Source organism: Myiozetetes cayanensis, unplaced genomic scaffold, assembly GCF_022539395.1.
Source record: "Myiozetetes cayanensis isolate MyiCay16 unplaced genomic scaffold, myiCay2020 scf10, whole genome shotgun sequence".
Classification (NCBI taxonomy): domain Eukaryota; kingdom Metazoa; phylum Chordata; class Aves; order Passeriformes; family Tyrannidae; genus Myiozetetes; species Myiozetetes cayanensis.
The window spans coordinates 25,042,189-25,058,316 of NW_026086605.1; the positions used below are offsets into that span (position 1 = coordinate 25,042,189).

The 16,128-nt window shown below is 40.2% G+C and overlaps 1 protein-coding gene across 1 annotated transcript in view; it reads right to left on the reverse strand.

The window, feature by feature from the left end:
• Positions 1–8,263: 8,263 nt before the first annotated feature.
• Positions 8,264–16,128, reverse strand: part of ZCCHC24 (zinc finger CCHC-type containing 24) — a 110,032-nt gene continuing 102,167 nt past the window's right edge. Inside the window, exon 4 of the mRNA XM_050335899.1 lies at positions 8,264–14,836. Within this exon, the coding sequence (XP_050191856.1) occupies positions 14,723–14,836 (114 nt within the window). The 3' untranslated portion in view covers positions 8,264–14,722. The remainder of the gene's footprint in view (positions 14,837–16,128) is intronic.

The following is a 16,128-nucleotide window of genomic DNA, read 5'->3' on the forward strand; positions in this document are numbered from 1 at the left end:
AAAGGAATAGTGTGAACACAGCACACTGGGGAGCCCAGACAGCTCCTTAGCTGCGTGTTATCCAATTGCTCCCTATCTAGGCTGGGAGTAAGTTAATATTGACTCAGGTACCCTTGGGAAATGAGTGAGGGGCAAAGCTCATGGCGTAGACAGCCCCATCCTGTTCTGGATGCTGAGCCATGGCATTGCATGGATCTTTGCTGCTCAGCATATGGCAGCAGCAGCTCGGGCTAGCTCTGGTGTGGGAGCCACTGCGATTCACAGCACTGCATAGACACGCCTCTTTTTTGGGATATGCCCCTCTGAACCCACAGCACTGATGGCCAAAGACTGCTGCAAGTGCTGCTGTGGTCCTGAGGCTGAGGTGAAGGTGTAGTGCCAGGTAAGTCCCTGGTAAGACTGCTGCAGGTGGTGTCTGGCACATGCTAAGCTGGGGGATGGGACAGCTGACAGTGCCCTGCTCACGCTAAAAGTGCCCTGCTCAGAAGCACCACAGGTGCCATCAGGGGATGAACAACTGCAGTGGCCACACCCTCACACCGGTGCCTGACCCACCGGTGCTGCAGCTGTACATGAGTTTTCTGCCTTGCGGGGCCTTTGGTGTAGTACCCTGAGTGGGTTCCACGCCCCATACAAAATGAAGTGAATGTCGTGGCATCATTTCTTTACAAGAGAGCTGCTCTTTCCCCACTTCTACCCCCTGGCTTCTCCTTTCAACAGCAACAAATTTCACCCCTGCCTGGCAGCCATTCCCTCGCCAGCCAACTGAATCATCCTGGAGACGGGAGGCTTTTTCGGGTGCTAAAACTTTACAAGGCAAAGACTTACAGAATACACCCATATGCCCTGCCTGGAAACTGGCTCCCACCTCTGTGGAAAAAGCCAGACAGTCTCAATTAGGCATTCATGGAAAGTGGGGACAAGCTGGGTTTGGAGCCAGAGGCTGTAAAAGTTTCCACATTTGCCAGCACTGATCCGGCAGACCCGTCTGCTCATTCCATCTTGGGCTCCTTCTCACTAGGCAACAAAATGTGCTAAAAGGAGAAATCAAGATAATTTTCATACCCAGTTTACTCTGGTTGGGATGATTTTTTTGCTGTACCGCAAAACCATTGCATTGTCACTTGTCTTCCCTAACAACAAGGGGAGCGAAGTGCTCCTCCAGCAGGGTCATTCTGCCCTGAGGAGCTGTTTGGTGGCTCCACTCAGACAGGTGAAGAGGCTTCAACCAGGCCATTCATGGGTTAGAAAAATCAGATTCATCCCTGATGGAAAATCCTCCTGCAGCTCTTGTGCTACCTCAGGACTGACAGAAGGAGCTCTGGGAAGAAGAAAAGGCCAGAACTATTTGGCTGTAACCCAGCTGCAGTCAGCCACACCTGGGAACTAACGGAGCAACCAAGAACTCAGCTCATGCCCCTTGCAAAGTAGTGCTGTCTGCCTCCTCTGAGGCTCTTTTGGTTCTCTGCTGAGACTGGGATTGTGTGAGAAAGACCAGAAAGCACAACTGTGGCTGTATTACAGAGACTTTGATTTACTTCTTGTGAAGGCAGAGATGCCCGTGGTCACCTGCCTGCTTCCTTCTGCAGAACAAATCAATTTCTTAAAAGTACAATGGGCAGCAGAGAGAGAACACCAGGGTTTTTGCCTATGCCCCAGGCACGGGGCAGGGGCTGGGTGTGTGTGTGTGAAAATGCTGTTGAGGATGTGGGGAGGGGACAGCATGTTGTTGTAATAGCAAATATTGCTCTTGAAGAACCACAAGTGGTGCAAAGCATGTAATACAACTTCAGGCTTGAAATGACCAACGACTGTAAAATACAGGCAGCGGGGAATAGTTGAGAGAGGCTGAAGGAAGTGGAAAGGTAGAAGGCAAGGAGGGACATGAAATTTAAAGTTCCAGTTATTTCTTGCACAATCACTTACAAACTAGATCTACAGGTGAAGGAGCCTCTGCTGAAGTTCATCAACTTTAAACATATGTGTCTCATTCCAGTTACTGAACAGATTTTAACCAGCTGGGCTTTTCAGAAGATTAGGTTTTGGGTTTTTTTTTTGTTTGTTTGTTCGCTTGGCCTGGGGAACAGGGCACAGCCTTGCAGTGAATTAGTAGCAGATTTCTTTTTCTTTTTTTTTTTCCTTAGGTATCCCTGAAAGGGATTGCTGACATGCTGGAGACCAAACAGTTTCAATGATAAAAGAAAAGCAGTTTTTGACTCCTATGAAAGCCAGAATACATGCCAGTGGCGAAATTTAGGCTTATATGCCCATTACTGTACAAGTTAAACACTACCAGCTGCATTGTCTGTCTTTACAAAAAGAGCTCAGGTGACAAATTTCCCCTACTTCTTATATTTAGAAAGCTGTTTGAAATCATCCAGGCTTGCAGGTAAGGTGTTGAAGGGAAGATCAGGATTATGAAGTGTATTAAATTCTCACCAAAAAAAAAAAAAATCTAAGATATACTTCACACGTGCAGTTCTTGAGGGAGCAAATCACACATACCTTAGCTGAACTTCACCTTTCCTGGGACTGTAAAGCCCTATTTGAAACTCTATTTATTCTCCTGTTGTGTTAAATTTGTGTGAAGAGGTGCACAGGGCTCAGTGTAGGATGGAAATCGGGGGAGAAAAAGTTCACTTTCTTCTCTTGGCTACATTTATTTCACAAAAGCCTCCAGATGTAACTTCTTTGGTCTGAATGTTTCTTTCTGCCTCAGATTGACATTTCCTCGCCTCATAGAGAGATGGGCAGAGATATTTATGGCAGAAAAGATAAATTGCAAAGTGTTCCTCAGTCCAGATCTGCACATCTCATGCTTTCTCTGCAGCTCCTCTGTGTGTTTTCACCCATACAAGAGCACCCCAGGACTCTGAACAACATCAGGGGCTGCCTGGGTGTGCAGCTGTGCCCCTGGAATAAAAGACATAATTTAAGATCAGTAGACTGGGAAATGTGGATGCAGGCTAAGCAACATCCATGTTAATTCAGGGTGTCCTTGGCTGTGGCTCGGTGCTGGCCAGGAGGGCATTGCATGGTATGGCTGAAGCCCAACACAGTTTGGCTGCCTACCATCGCAGCATGGCGTGTGGCTCAGCCAGAGCCTACAACCTCATTCTTATGAACTCCATTTACTGGACCTTTTGGATGCTAAGAGGTGTTTAAACACCTCTTAGAAACTTTACTTGACTTAGTAAATTCCCTTGTGACCTCAGAAAACCATATGTTAAGGCTAACTGGGGGATAAACCCCGTCCTACCACTTGGAGAGAATAGGAATGCAGGGTACAGATACATTTAAAATCATTTCAAACACAGCTTATTAGGACCAGCTTTTTTAACCAAAGTCTCTGCAATGAATTTTTAGAAAAACAAAACAAAACAAAACCCCAAAAAACAGCTACCGTAGTGCAATATTCAGTTGTAGACTACAGATTATGGTGGAGTTTCAATTAGTTTCCTGCCAACAATCAAGTGTGAGTGCAGGTGAGTCATAAGGTCTTCTTCCAAAGCATGAATGTTGAGGAACTAACGAGTATGTCCCTGGGCACGTCTGTGTGAGTCTGTCCTGGAAGCCACCAGGTACCTGTTGGGTGCCACGCACATTTTGCCTTACATAGAGAGCTAGAAGTAGCTTACATTCACACATTGCAGCTCCTACTGACACACAAAAAGTAGTCCTCAGGGCCAGGACAATAATCAGACCAGCACCTTCTCCAATATCTTTTTTCCTACAGCAGTTTAGTGAGGGAAAAGATATGAAACACAGGCAGTCAGCCTTTTGCTGGCATCATATCTCACTGCTGGCTGCTTCTGTGCTTTGGGACTTCCTGAGCCAGGGTCACAGATTCCTGGTTAATAACCCCTGCAGCATTTTTAATTTTTTTTTTTTTTAATGTGGTTTTGCAATTGGGTTTGATCTCATTTATCCTTTTGACAGCTAGAATATCCCGTGACTATGTATTTCAGTCTGCTGTGGGCCATTTTTGTTTTGATTATGTTACCTCAGACAATTTTATCAAAAATTCCCTTATTCTAAGAGAAAGGTATTGTAGAAGCAATTAATATTTCTTCCCTTATTTGTGCCATTTATTATGTTATAGGACACTATCACATCCACCCTCAGTGATCTCTTTTCCAGAAGATGGAGGCCCAGTGCACAATCTCTTTTCACAGGGAAAAAATTTCTTCTCTTTCATAATTCCAGAATTTTTGACTTCTGTTTTGTCCTTTTAAATTGATAAGGATCATATAACGATATTTTCTCTTTAGTTTCTTGTCCCTACTTCCAAATCCTCTGTTTGTCTGCCTTTTTTTAAACGATTATGACATTAAGTTGAACAAATCAGAATAACATCATGCACTTATTCCTGACTACTACCAGCTAATTTAAAATCTGTTACTTAGTATGCACCATATGGGGTGTCTTTCACTGAACATCAGGGACTCTGTCAGCTACTACTTGTGTTTGGTTTTGCTTTTGCTATTTCTGAATCAGTGAATTGATGTCCACCTCCCTACAGAAGACTAACTCAATAAAGCTGGTTTCACTCCTTCAGATGTTGGTGTGAGTGGGTTTAATGAAAGTTTAATTAAAGTAATGTAAACACATGGGGTAGCCAAATAGCCAAAGAAGTAACCACACCTTAGTAGCTGGGCAAGGTAGTAGTTGCTATGTGCAACTACTGTGTATTCAAAAATTGTCCAAGACATTCAGAAACTTTAGTAGGATATGTTGGAAAGCAGTTTTAACTGGTTCATTACATTGTGTGTTATTCAAGTTTCAGTCCAGTGAAGCTTACTTTTGTATATTTCTTGGTGAAATTCCTACAGCTGCTTAATACTTAGCTGTGTTGCTATTTCAATTACTGTGAACATTAAAATGAGAGTTATTTGCCTCTCCTAGATGTGAATTTGTACTGTCCTTCCCCTCCCCGCAGCCAGTGAGGATTCCTGTTGGTGGCACTGATGTCTTTTCTCCTTTTTCTTGTAGCCCTGTTGGAGGGGGCTGCCTGTGTTTGTGCTGCAGCAGGCACAGCCAGGCAGGAAGCCCCTGCACCTGGGGAGGAGCTGGTGCCCACCCCCCAATTCCCTCCATCCCGTCCCCACCCCCAGACACAGCTGGCCAGCACAGATGGAGCCCTCAGCAATCAGGGCAAGTAGCCAGTATAAGTGAGGTGGAGGGAAAGGGGGCCTTTTCTGGGGGTTGTGGGCGTCAGCTCTCTGAAGTTCTACCTGATGCTACTCAACAATGGTATTTTTTTTTTCCTATGCTAGTTGTCTTTGTTTATCACTGTTTGCAAGCAGTGAGTTTTGAGGTCTTGCTTCCTATTGCTTCTGCAGTGTTTTCCTGCATTATTCCTTCAAGTTTTGCTGCCTTAAATCAAGCAGAGCTTAAGTATGTCTGACTCTTTGGAAGTCCTTTGAGCTGTACCTTCTTATGTTGCAAAACTGTAAGGAAACTTCGTGGAAAGCTGGCTGGAATTAGATTTCCCATAACTGCTGCTTAGATGTGTTCAGAAATTGTGTAAGAGAAAGCCTTCTTACAGTATTTTGGCTTTCTCTGTACTCAGCTGGTGAAAAGAAGGCCAGAGTAGCAATTAAAAGGAAATCTTTGGCTTACACCCTACTCCACTTAAAACACACGTGAAGTTTTTGGCTATGACTTGCTTTCCCTGTTGGCATGGCATTTGGTTGGGTTAGCTGGGCATACAAACTCCACTTTTACCTCTTACAAAAAAAAAAAAAAAAGGGAAAAAAGTGATTATATTTGTTTAGCTAAGTTCATGGTATAGAAGCAGTCTCCAAAGAATGCCCAGAGTTACTGCTGCTTCTGGTCTAATTGGCCCCAGAGCCGTGTGCCTGGGCAGCGCTTTAAACAGGGCTGGCTGATGGTGCTCCTTTCTCTTTCAGAGCAGTGTTGGCTGTCTCTGCTGCCCCGGGCTGCACATCAGGGATGCTCAAACACCTCACCAATGTGACTGCCTCCACTTTGGTTTTGGCCCTTTGGACAAAGACACAATAAATGTTGACTGAGGTAGGTCCTTCTCGGCACGTTCAGTTATTAAAAATGTCTCATGAAGTTTGTCGCAGGTTTGTGAGAGGTACATTCTGCGTGATCTGTGTTACTTGAATGAGGTTTTGCAGGTTTGGTAGGCTGTCTCGTGATCAGTTTTCTGGGTTTGGTTGCTGTCTGAAGTGTATTTGAGAGACAGCTGGTGAGGAAGAGGAACTGCATTACTTTCAGTGAAGCAAAAGTGCTCAGTGAGTAGGTGTGGATACGATAGCTGGTGTTACCCACACAGAAGCTGGCAAATGATCTGTTTCTCAAACATTAGAAGGTGAATACTAGAGAAAGCAAAGCTGAATGTTGCATTGTTTTTTCAGGATCGCAAACTACATAGTACACGTTTCTCAAAAGTAAGGATTTTATATTTCCAGTTAAGAATTTACTTAGTTTTTGGTTTTTTAGTTCTTAGTGGAAAGACCTGACTGCCATCACTCAACCCTTTGTGTTTTAGGTTCCCTCTTCTCTTGCCAATGTCTCTTGTGTACAGACTTTTTCAGAGGGGTGTGGAGAAAGGAGAAGCCTTTTTAGCATTTTGTCTGTGATATATGGCAGTGAATAACTGGTGTATGGAAGCCCTGAGTGAGATTATGCAAGTGTAACATGCATACAGTTTGACCTTCCTCGTTGGGATGTAAGGTCCAGTTTGTATGCCTGCTAATATACTAATAATACCTGCTAATATATCTTGGTGGATATGGGGGTTTGGTGTAACATGCCCAACTTGAAAAATGGTAACCTTAGTGTGCTGTTTAAATTGGTTTTCCGTGAAGAATAATGAATCAGCTTTTTATTTCAAAGTATCAATGTTATGTGAAATCCCTGTTATGAAAGCCCTATTATTTTTCTTAAGTGGGAATTATTTGGCCCTTCTATTACAAGTGGGTTGTTGCACTCTCTCTTGACCTCATTCACACAGAGCAGGAAGGCAAAGTCCTTGGCAATGAAAAATAAGGGAAGAGTAGTTTGGCCATTTTTGTTAAGGCACATTTTTTGTGTTAATCTATTCTTGTTTTAAATATGAAAAAGTTATTTCTTTGAGGAATCATAGAAAATGTGGTAATAGGGAGCTAGGACTTTGCAGTTGTTCTACTCAGCATTTTTTCTTTTCTCAGTTGAGTGCTGTATCTGAGGTGCTGGTGTTTGGGGAGCCCCCAAGGCTTCTGATGGAAAGATATATTTCAGTTCTGAGCTTGGCTTTGTAGCTTGTGTATGCTATGGGAACAGTGCTAGAGACAAACTTTATAGGGAAAACTAGTACATTTTGTTTTTCAAACAAAAATTTACCAACTAGCTCTGAATATATGCTTTCTCTTTCCATGGGGCTCAGCTTGAGCATGTCATGTCTTTAATTATTTGATGAAATAGTCACTGTTTTCAAGGCTTCAGAACTGTACAATTCCTTGCCCACCTCCTCCCTCATTATCACATACCCATGCACAAACGTGTGGATGTGTTTTTGCTCTCTCCTGTGGACTGAATGAGGACTTCCCAGTCTTCCCAGAAATCAGGTGTGCTATGTGATACAAATGGTGTAGTAAATGATCTTCAAGGGGGCAAATATGAGGCACAGAAGAACTGCGTGCTGGTGTGTCTAGTAAAAATTTTCAACTTGTTTTAAATGAAGGGGATTTCTTATGTTAGAGCTAGGATACCTAAATTCCAAGGTTAATTTCATGACAACCTTATTTTAACTTCCAAGTGCTACAGTATTGGCAGTCTCAGTAGAAAAACTGCTTGGACACTGATTGGGGAGGTGAGAAGAGCTAATAAACAAGAAACATTGAACAGGTCTAGTTCTTGCCAACCTGTGCTGTTCGCCAAGAATGATGAATGTTATTTTTCATTATAGCAACTTTCTGGCACCTAAGCTTTCCTATCCAGCTAAAGGCTACAGGTGTACTTTGATTATAGAAGGTTCTTCCTTAAGAATAACGCTAGACAACACCAGGCTGCTAAAAACTTAAGAGCTGGCATCATTAACCCAAGCTGTCCCACTGGCAGTGAAGAGCCCTCACCCTGGATATGACCAGGCTTGTTGCAGCACAGGGACTCCCTGCAGTAGAGAAACTCTTCTCCCCATGGTCTGGGTCATGGTTATGCTGGGGCAGGTTTGCACTGCAAGCATGACACTGCAGCTGCCAGTAGTAAAACGTCGAAGGAAGAGACTTTCAAGAAAACCATACCACACTTGCTGTTTTTTTTGTGGTTTTTTTGCAGTACTTTAATACAGCATTAAAATGCTAGAATACTAGAGGAAAGCTGTATACTATCCAGCAAATAAGGCACATGTCGGAATGCCATTTTATGGACAATCCACAACAGAGGTTTTACAGTCTCTTTAGCAACACAGTCACCAGATGAGCAAGCTGTCATCTTGATTGCTGAAGCAGAACTGGTACCTCTGAGGCCTTTGTCCATTGGTTTTGTTTGTTTGTTTTAGCTGTACAAGTTTATTAACAGTTACAGAAAAAGAAATTACACAAATTGCCAACTGAATCTAACAAGGTCAGTGGGTACAGCTAAACAGATGTAATAATCATTAGGTTAATTTTTTTAAAGCTGAAGAAATTCATAAGATAGTGTTAGTTTTAGCACTATTAGACAATGCAGTGAGTGCTGTACTAAATAACCTTTTAAAGAAAACAAGAATCCAGTACAGGGTTGGGCAGACCTCCCATTTTAGCATGGTAAAATATCAAACTAAAAACTCAATCCTTCATAATATAATCAAACTACATGAAATGTAAAGTGTAAAATGCTTCGAATACGTGCACATGCATATTCTATATTGCTATGAGTTCTAATTAAAATAAACATAAACCCCTACAGTAATCTACTTCAATCGTTCTCTTCTTACACCCTTTGATTGATATTATTGCTGTAGCCGATACTGCATAGTTGAGCTCACAGTTTGCAAAGAGTTGTGAAAGTCAAGTTAAACAGTGTCCCAACCAACTTTCTTCCCCTCTGGTTATGGGAAAGGAAAGAACCACCATTTGAAACCCAACACTTGTGCTTCGGAGTTTCTGAAAGCTGTGTCTCTGTGGTGCTTTCAGTGTTTTTTGTGTCTCTCACAAGGCCATAAAGTGACAGTTTACTGTTATTTGCTCCTCACTTGCTACATGTCTAGTGATAGCTCTTCTAGCAATCCTTCCCCAAATACACATAAATAAACTGTATAAGCATTTTCATATAAGTCTAAGCACTTGAATAATATACTGGTTACTTAATACTGATATTTTCATCCAAGGATAACAAAAACAATATGGCTTAAAGAATTGCAAGGTTTTTTTGTCAGAATTATGTACCAACTTTCATATAATATTTTATGTAGACAATATTTCCTTCTTAATGTAGTTCTGTTGCATACTTTATACAGACAAAAGCATTGTAAAAAAAAAAAAGTAAATTATTTCCATAAATATTTTCTTGAGGATACATCCTTAGTTCTGCAAAATACTGCAAAATATTTAAGAAAACTCTTACTTCTGTTAGTATCCTAGTTGAGAGGAAGGCCCTTCTGAAAGCTTCCAAATTTTAAAAACTTTGCCCAAAAAACAAACAATACTTTTTTAAAAAGGCCCTCAAATATATACAAAAAAGTTACTGCAAAGAGTTTCCAGATAAGATAACAATTCAGTATTATAAGAAATATTTGTAACCATTCAAAAATTTTAACATCTAAAAAGGTTTCCAAAATACACACATAGTATTAAAAAAAAAATTGAAAGAAACTCTATGTCAAGTATAACTCAAGATAAATACACATCTGCAAGTAAAACTGTAAAATACTTCATACAGGGGTAAACATTTATATCAATCATCTATAGCTAGTAACTGCACACGATTGTCCCTTTGAAATTCATCCTAGAAACACAATCCATCATCCCTATATCTAAGATCTCAAACAGCCCTCTGAGCACTTGAGTGATGTAACAAACTGAATGGACAGCACTGGTTTTGCAGATAGGAAAGAGTGATGGGTTGAAGCCCAGTTGGGAGTGGAGTGATATCTTAAAGAATGATTTTTGTATGGGGATAGTTCCATCTCACTTTAAAGTATGTTGGCAAAGGCAAGTGGAAAATAGATGTCAGTCTACTTAACTTGAAAAACACGTGTTGATGATTTATGTCATACTGTTTAGTGGACAACTCTTAGGATCCATACTAGGAAAAAACAATTTTCTGCGTGACTTCAGGACAAAGACCACTAATCTAGGAAGTCTGACATTTCCAAAAGCTCTTAGATTTTAATCTTTTAATTTTTTTTTTTTTTTTTTTAAGAAAACCGCACCAAACTAGAGTGTCATGCATGGTATGTAACCCATGTATAAGCTAAATTTCACGTTATACAAAAAGGTAAAATGTAGATAATACTTCTAGGTATAAGGCTTCTCTCAGACACATGTAACTTCACATTTTTAGTTTAAAAACTAAGTCCCATATAATGGGGAACTTCAAAATACACCTATTTTCAGAAATAATATATACTCTTGTGTATTTATCTGACATTAAAAAGCAACTTTGAGACAAAAAGGCCCCAAACTTTGCTTATGTGGCATCATTTTATGTCTGTGGTAGCAGCAGTGGAAACTGGCTAAAATGGGGCCATCCTTTAAACTACAGGTATTTTTCCTCATGACCATTAAATGAAGTATTTGTAATAACTTCATTGGAGCCTCATCAAGTTGAAGCAGCTAATCTACATCACACAGTTCAAATTACTGGTGCTTTTCTCCAGAGCAGTGCCAATGCCAAGGAAAAATTCAATGTGAAATGTTCTGACCAACAAATGAAACAAATTGGCATTTTGGTTTTTTGCTTGTTTGGTTGTTTGTTTTTTTTTTTCTTTTGTAAAGAAATAAATGAAAGTTTAAAAAAATCTCTAAGAAGGGGTGAAATTTAAAAAAAAAGTGTGTGCTGGATGGATTGATAAGCTGTCAACAGCAAGCATCTGAGGTTAAAAATCCAGGTACATCCCTAAACAATACTCAGTTTAGGGCAACCTGTTTTGATTTAAAACTCTTTTTATTGATGTTTGTTTCACCTCTGCTAAGACTGTCTACAAATGCCTTCAAGGATTGCTAGCTGATGTTCTAAATGTAGAGCTAGTTAAAGAGAACATCAGGAAGCATTCACAAAAATCTAAGAGAAACCAACTCCTTTTTTTTTTTCCTATCAAAAAATCTAAATGTTTGTTTTGGAAGGAGTTAGTTACATCTATAGGTGAATTACCTTTGAGGGGGGAGGAAGGGAGGGAGGCAATAGAAGAAATCTACATTTTGTAATCAATTTTTTTTCCCTTTGAAATAAAAATTCAGAAATGTCCCTTCTGTGCCATTAGCTAAAGGCCAATGGTCATAAGCAGTTATACATGACTTATGCAGATGTGTTTTTCAAGCGACTCACAAACTACACAGACTCGAGTGTGGAGCAAATGCCCCGGGCCCAGTGCTGCAGTCCTGTGAGCAAACCTCACGCAGGGAGGGACAGAGGAATGCTCCCCTGCATGAGCTTGGCGCTCCTGCCTTTCCCAGGCACCAGCTGGTTAGGGAGAGAGGTTTCAGCCCTGTGCAGGGAGGTGCCCAAGGCCTGATCACATCTGCATCCCGCTCGGGGAGGGATCTGCGGTCTCCGACTTAGGCAGTACAAACTACGGCAGTGTTGCTTTTGCTCTTCCTCACACTCTGTTCTTTATTTACTTTTCCCCAAAGTGAGTGCAGGGGAAAATCTGCTCTCCTCTTTATTACAAATATGCTAAGTATTACTTAAATACTTCATATGTCTTCTGACTAGGAACATATCAGTGACATAAATACTGAACTCTCATAAGTATGCTCTTAAGAGTTATTATGCTACACCTATAGACATTAATTGTGTTAAAGCAGATCATGTGTATTTTTAGTACAGTCTAAAAATCCATAAGCTAAATAAAGGCATTGCCTTGCAGTGTTGAATCTGGATAAAAAATTTTTAACAGGGCACTGTAACGAAAATACCAACACTTGCTTATAATGGTATCTTTTAGTCAGCTTTTTGTCAAACCTGGTGGTGTGCGATACATCGATACCACTATACCAAGGGTTGTGCTATTTTACTGATCTAGTGGTTATCATAACATGGAGGCTATTTCAATACAGAACAAAACATTTGGTAGCAACATCCTAGTTTCAAGGAGAAAAAGGAAATAACATTTTCCCTTATGTTCATCTAAGGGGGTTTCTCTACACGTCCTTTAGCTGGATGTGAATCATCAAGATGGTTTTTTGGTTTTTTTTTTTTTGATTCATGTAGTATTAAGTGCTCAAGAGGAAAAAAATAGATCTGGTTTAGAATGCTGCTCTTTCAGAATTACTCATGCTTGAAATAAACTATTGAGATTAATCCTAGAGGTCAAGCTTAGAAAATCCACCCCTAGATTTGCTTGTGTATTTTCTTATTCTTATTTGTATAGACAGATTAGTATCTTTGTTGAGAGAATTTGTCTCTAAGGTAATTTGTGACTCTGTGCAAAAGAATGCATTTGCATTTGAAAATGCTAAACCTGCATGTCTTCACTGAGGCAACTGAACTGTTTATTAGTGTTACTTTCAATAATATTATTTGCAGCTATTTTAGTTGATGGAATTGCCAACTGGGCAAAAGTAGTTTCCAAGTAATTAATTCAGTTAATACTGTTTTAACATTACGTAGCACTTTGCATCCAGTGATGCCAAAATACTTAGAGATGTTAAGTAAACCTCACAACTCTCCTGTGAGGTAGGTATACTAAAGTATTATTATCCCCATTTTGCAGTTGGGGAAACTGAGGTCTGGAACGATCTTGTGACTTGCCCAAAATCAGGGAGCTAATGGAAGAGCTGTGGTCAGAAGCCAGGATTCAGAATGCTTATCCATTGCTCCATGTTATGAGCAGTGGGCTGGGTTGCCTGGCCTACCCATGAATTATGAATTTGCAAGATGTGTATGTGCCGCTCCCACCACAATAAGTGGATGCAATTCTGCCCTGCTTACAGCAACGCAGGGAAATGGCCAGAGTTTTACCCTAGAGCAAATTTGTAAAGAGCTTCCCATTTCCTATATGAATGCTTGCAATAAGTTTTCAACCTGCTTTAGAAGAGCTTGACTGGACATACTGGTAACATCCTGCTATCACTTGGCATAAACCCCCCTCTGCCTTTGCAATACAGAATTAGTCCTCAGAACAAATTTAGTTCACATCAAGTTATTTAGGATTTAAAGTATTTTCTCTAAGCATCATTCACACAAATCAGTCTCAGGAAAACTTCATAGAAATAGAAACTGTTGATGTAAAAGAACCCCCAATCTCAAACAAACATTATCCCTGTAATTTTTTACTGAATGCTACAAGTGAATTGCTTGCTGTGTCCTTTTGCCAATGTACTCTCATGCAGATATACAAAGAGGATACCCCCTGTACAAAGAGGTACTTTCAGTTCATGTTTGCCAATCCCTGATGAGATGCTTCTTTGCAGCAGGATACCCCTGCACAAAGTTCTACCCAAAATGGGACAACAAAATATAACTCCTACGTTTCTCCTCAGCTGTGCAGGTGCTTCAGGAAGACAGAAAAAAGGAGGGTTATACAGAGTTTTCTCCATGCCTCAAAACACCCCTATGGCTAACAAGTTTCATATAATAACAAATGTCTATGGTAGTAAACAGGACAAAAATATTTCCAGAAAGTGGCTTTAAAACAACTATAAATAGTAAGTTTGGCTAATCTTTCAATTAAGGGTTTTAGACATTTTAAGTATTCTTATCCCCTTGTTCATAGAAAATTTAGTGTGTTTGTGGCCTAATGAACAAACCATGCACGTATAGGGACCATTTCAGTGGGATTATATGACAAGAGAAGGATCTGTTGCACAAGCAAGCCAATTTTTTCTCCTCCAAAAACCACTTGGAATCCTTCCTAATGCTCTGGGTCCCATTATGGTATTCCCTTTCTACCAAACTCACACCCTCAAACAATTATTCACTTTTCTTGCCATATTCTGCAAAAATTATTTTGCCTAAGCCTTGCCCAAGAGATGGTAACAACTAGAAAAAGTCCAAGAAATCAGCAGCACAAAATTCTAAGACTTTCTAAAACTGGGAAAACAATAATTCTCCTTTTATGCTGTGGCTTGTTTCATCTTCCTTTGTCTTGTCACATAATAAGAACAACGTTCATGTTGTGGGTGAGTGCTTGGAATCAGTGGCCCCACAGTTACTGAACCTCTGCAAAAGCCATACATAAAACATAAAGTCCTTGTGAATATTATACCTTGCCTCTTGAATAGTACTTCATTTCACCTGGCTGTAATAGAGGGTCTGTGTAAACAATCAGCAGAACCTGTAACCATAGTTCTGTCGTGAACACCATCAATAACATTTTATATATGTGTGTGTACATATATATATCCATTTACATATATATGTATACAAATCATAGTCCTGTAAATACCTGTTGCATGTGTGCACACGCACAGGAGAAATGTTACATTCTATTAATAGTAAGGCATATTATTAGATAGGCAATATTGGCAATTATTTTAGCTTTCATCTTGATTTGTTGTGTTGCTGTGGATCGCATGCTGCCAGAGAATCTTTAAGGATGATGGGGATGGGAGGAGGCCACTTCGAAGGTTTATTGCACACGGCGGCAGTAGTAGCCCAAAACTTTGCACTTCTCACACAGATGCTGAGGATGCTCTTTGCTCTGATCTGAAACATCCAGCCCGTCTGGCTTTTCCAGGGGTCTCTGCAGTGGAGGGAGGGAAATGAAATTAGATCCAAGGTTTTGTCACTGTTACTCTTTATTATGTATGTGAAATCTACTTTTTACGCTTAACTGAGCTTTCTCCTAGTCATTACAAAGGTACCATATTTCTTTCCTGAAGGGATGGAGTGTTTTTTCAGCCCTTCAGCTCTACATTGGTTCAGAGTGGCCTCACAACTTAATGTCATTCTTCATAAAGGTGGTGTTAAGTTTGTTGTAGACAAATTATGAAAATACTGAATTGGGGATTTAATTTATAGAAGCAGTAACAGAAGAGAGTTGATTCTTTTAGCTCCGGTAACTGAGATGTCCCAAAGGTTTTAACATCTTAAGCATGGGAATCCCATTACCTAGCAATGCCAGCAGGAATGCCAATGTTGGGATTAGCTGCTACATGAAGAAACCTGTCTTATCCATGCACAGATACTTCACAGCTAAATGGGGCTTTCCCAATACTTGGTCATGTGTTTTTGAGGCCAAAATTTTGATGTAGAGCAGCTGCAAAGCTATTAATAAAAAAACCCCAAACTCAAAACAAAATCCAACCTTGTGACACAATCCTTTGCCCTGACCCTAATAGATTGATTATGTATTTTTAATGATATTTGTGAAATCACATGGTTGGAGTAAATTAAACTGTTTTGTTGTTAGTAGATCTTTGTTCTTTCATTTTCCATGGCATGTGAAAGGCTTCACAGTCCTTCTGAAAATAAAATACCCATGTTGAATATTGCAATAAAGTTAAATGGTTGGAAAGTCTAATAGGTAGAGAGGTAACAGAGATGTGAGATAGAATTTCATAAAGTGCACCAGTTGCTTGGAAAAAAACTCCCACAACAAAATTCCCTAACACATAATTCATCTGCTTTCATGAAATGTACCCAAAAGACTGTTTCATCACACAGTGCCTTCCCATGAAGTGGCTGTTCTATGAGACTGTGGTAGAGATAGCATGTGGTGTGAAATCTGAAAACTAGCCATAAGCTTCTCACTGTTTTTACAGGGATACTACTCTTGCTTATATCTTCAGAATAGGATTCTTGGAGCAAGCAGTGGGTAAATATAACTTAAACAATTTGGGCCACTTATCTCTTAACATGTTTGCTAATCCTAAAGACTTTCCTTTATTTCCTTTTCCTTTTTTTCCTGTTTCCTTTAATTGCACCTGATCATCTAAGATTTCATTTTTAAGTTCTTCATCAAGCCACCTACCTGGGACACTGTGGATAGGAACAGGCACATTTAAAGCTTTTTTTTTTTTTTTTTTTTTCTGT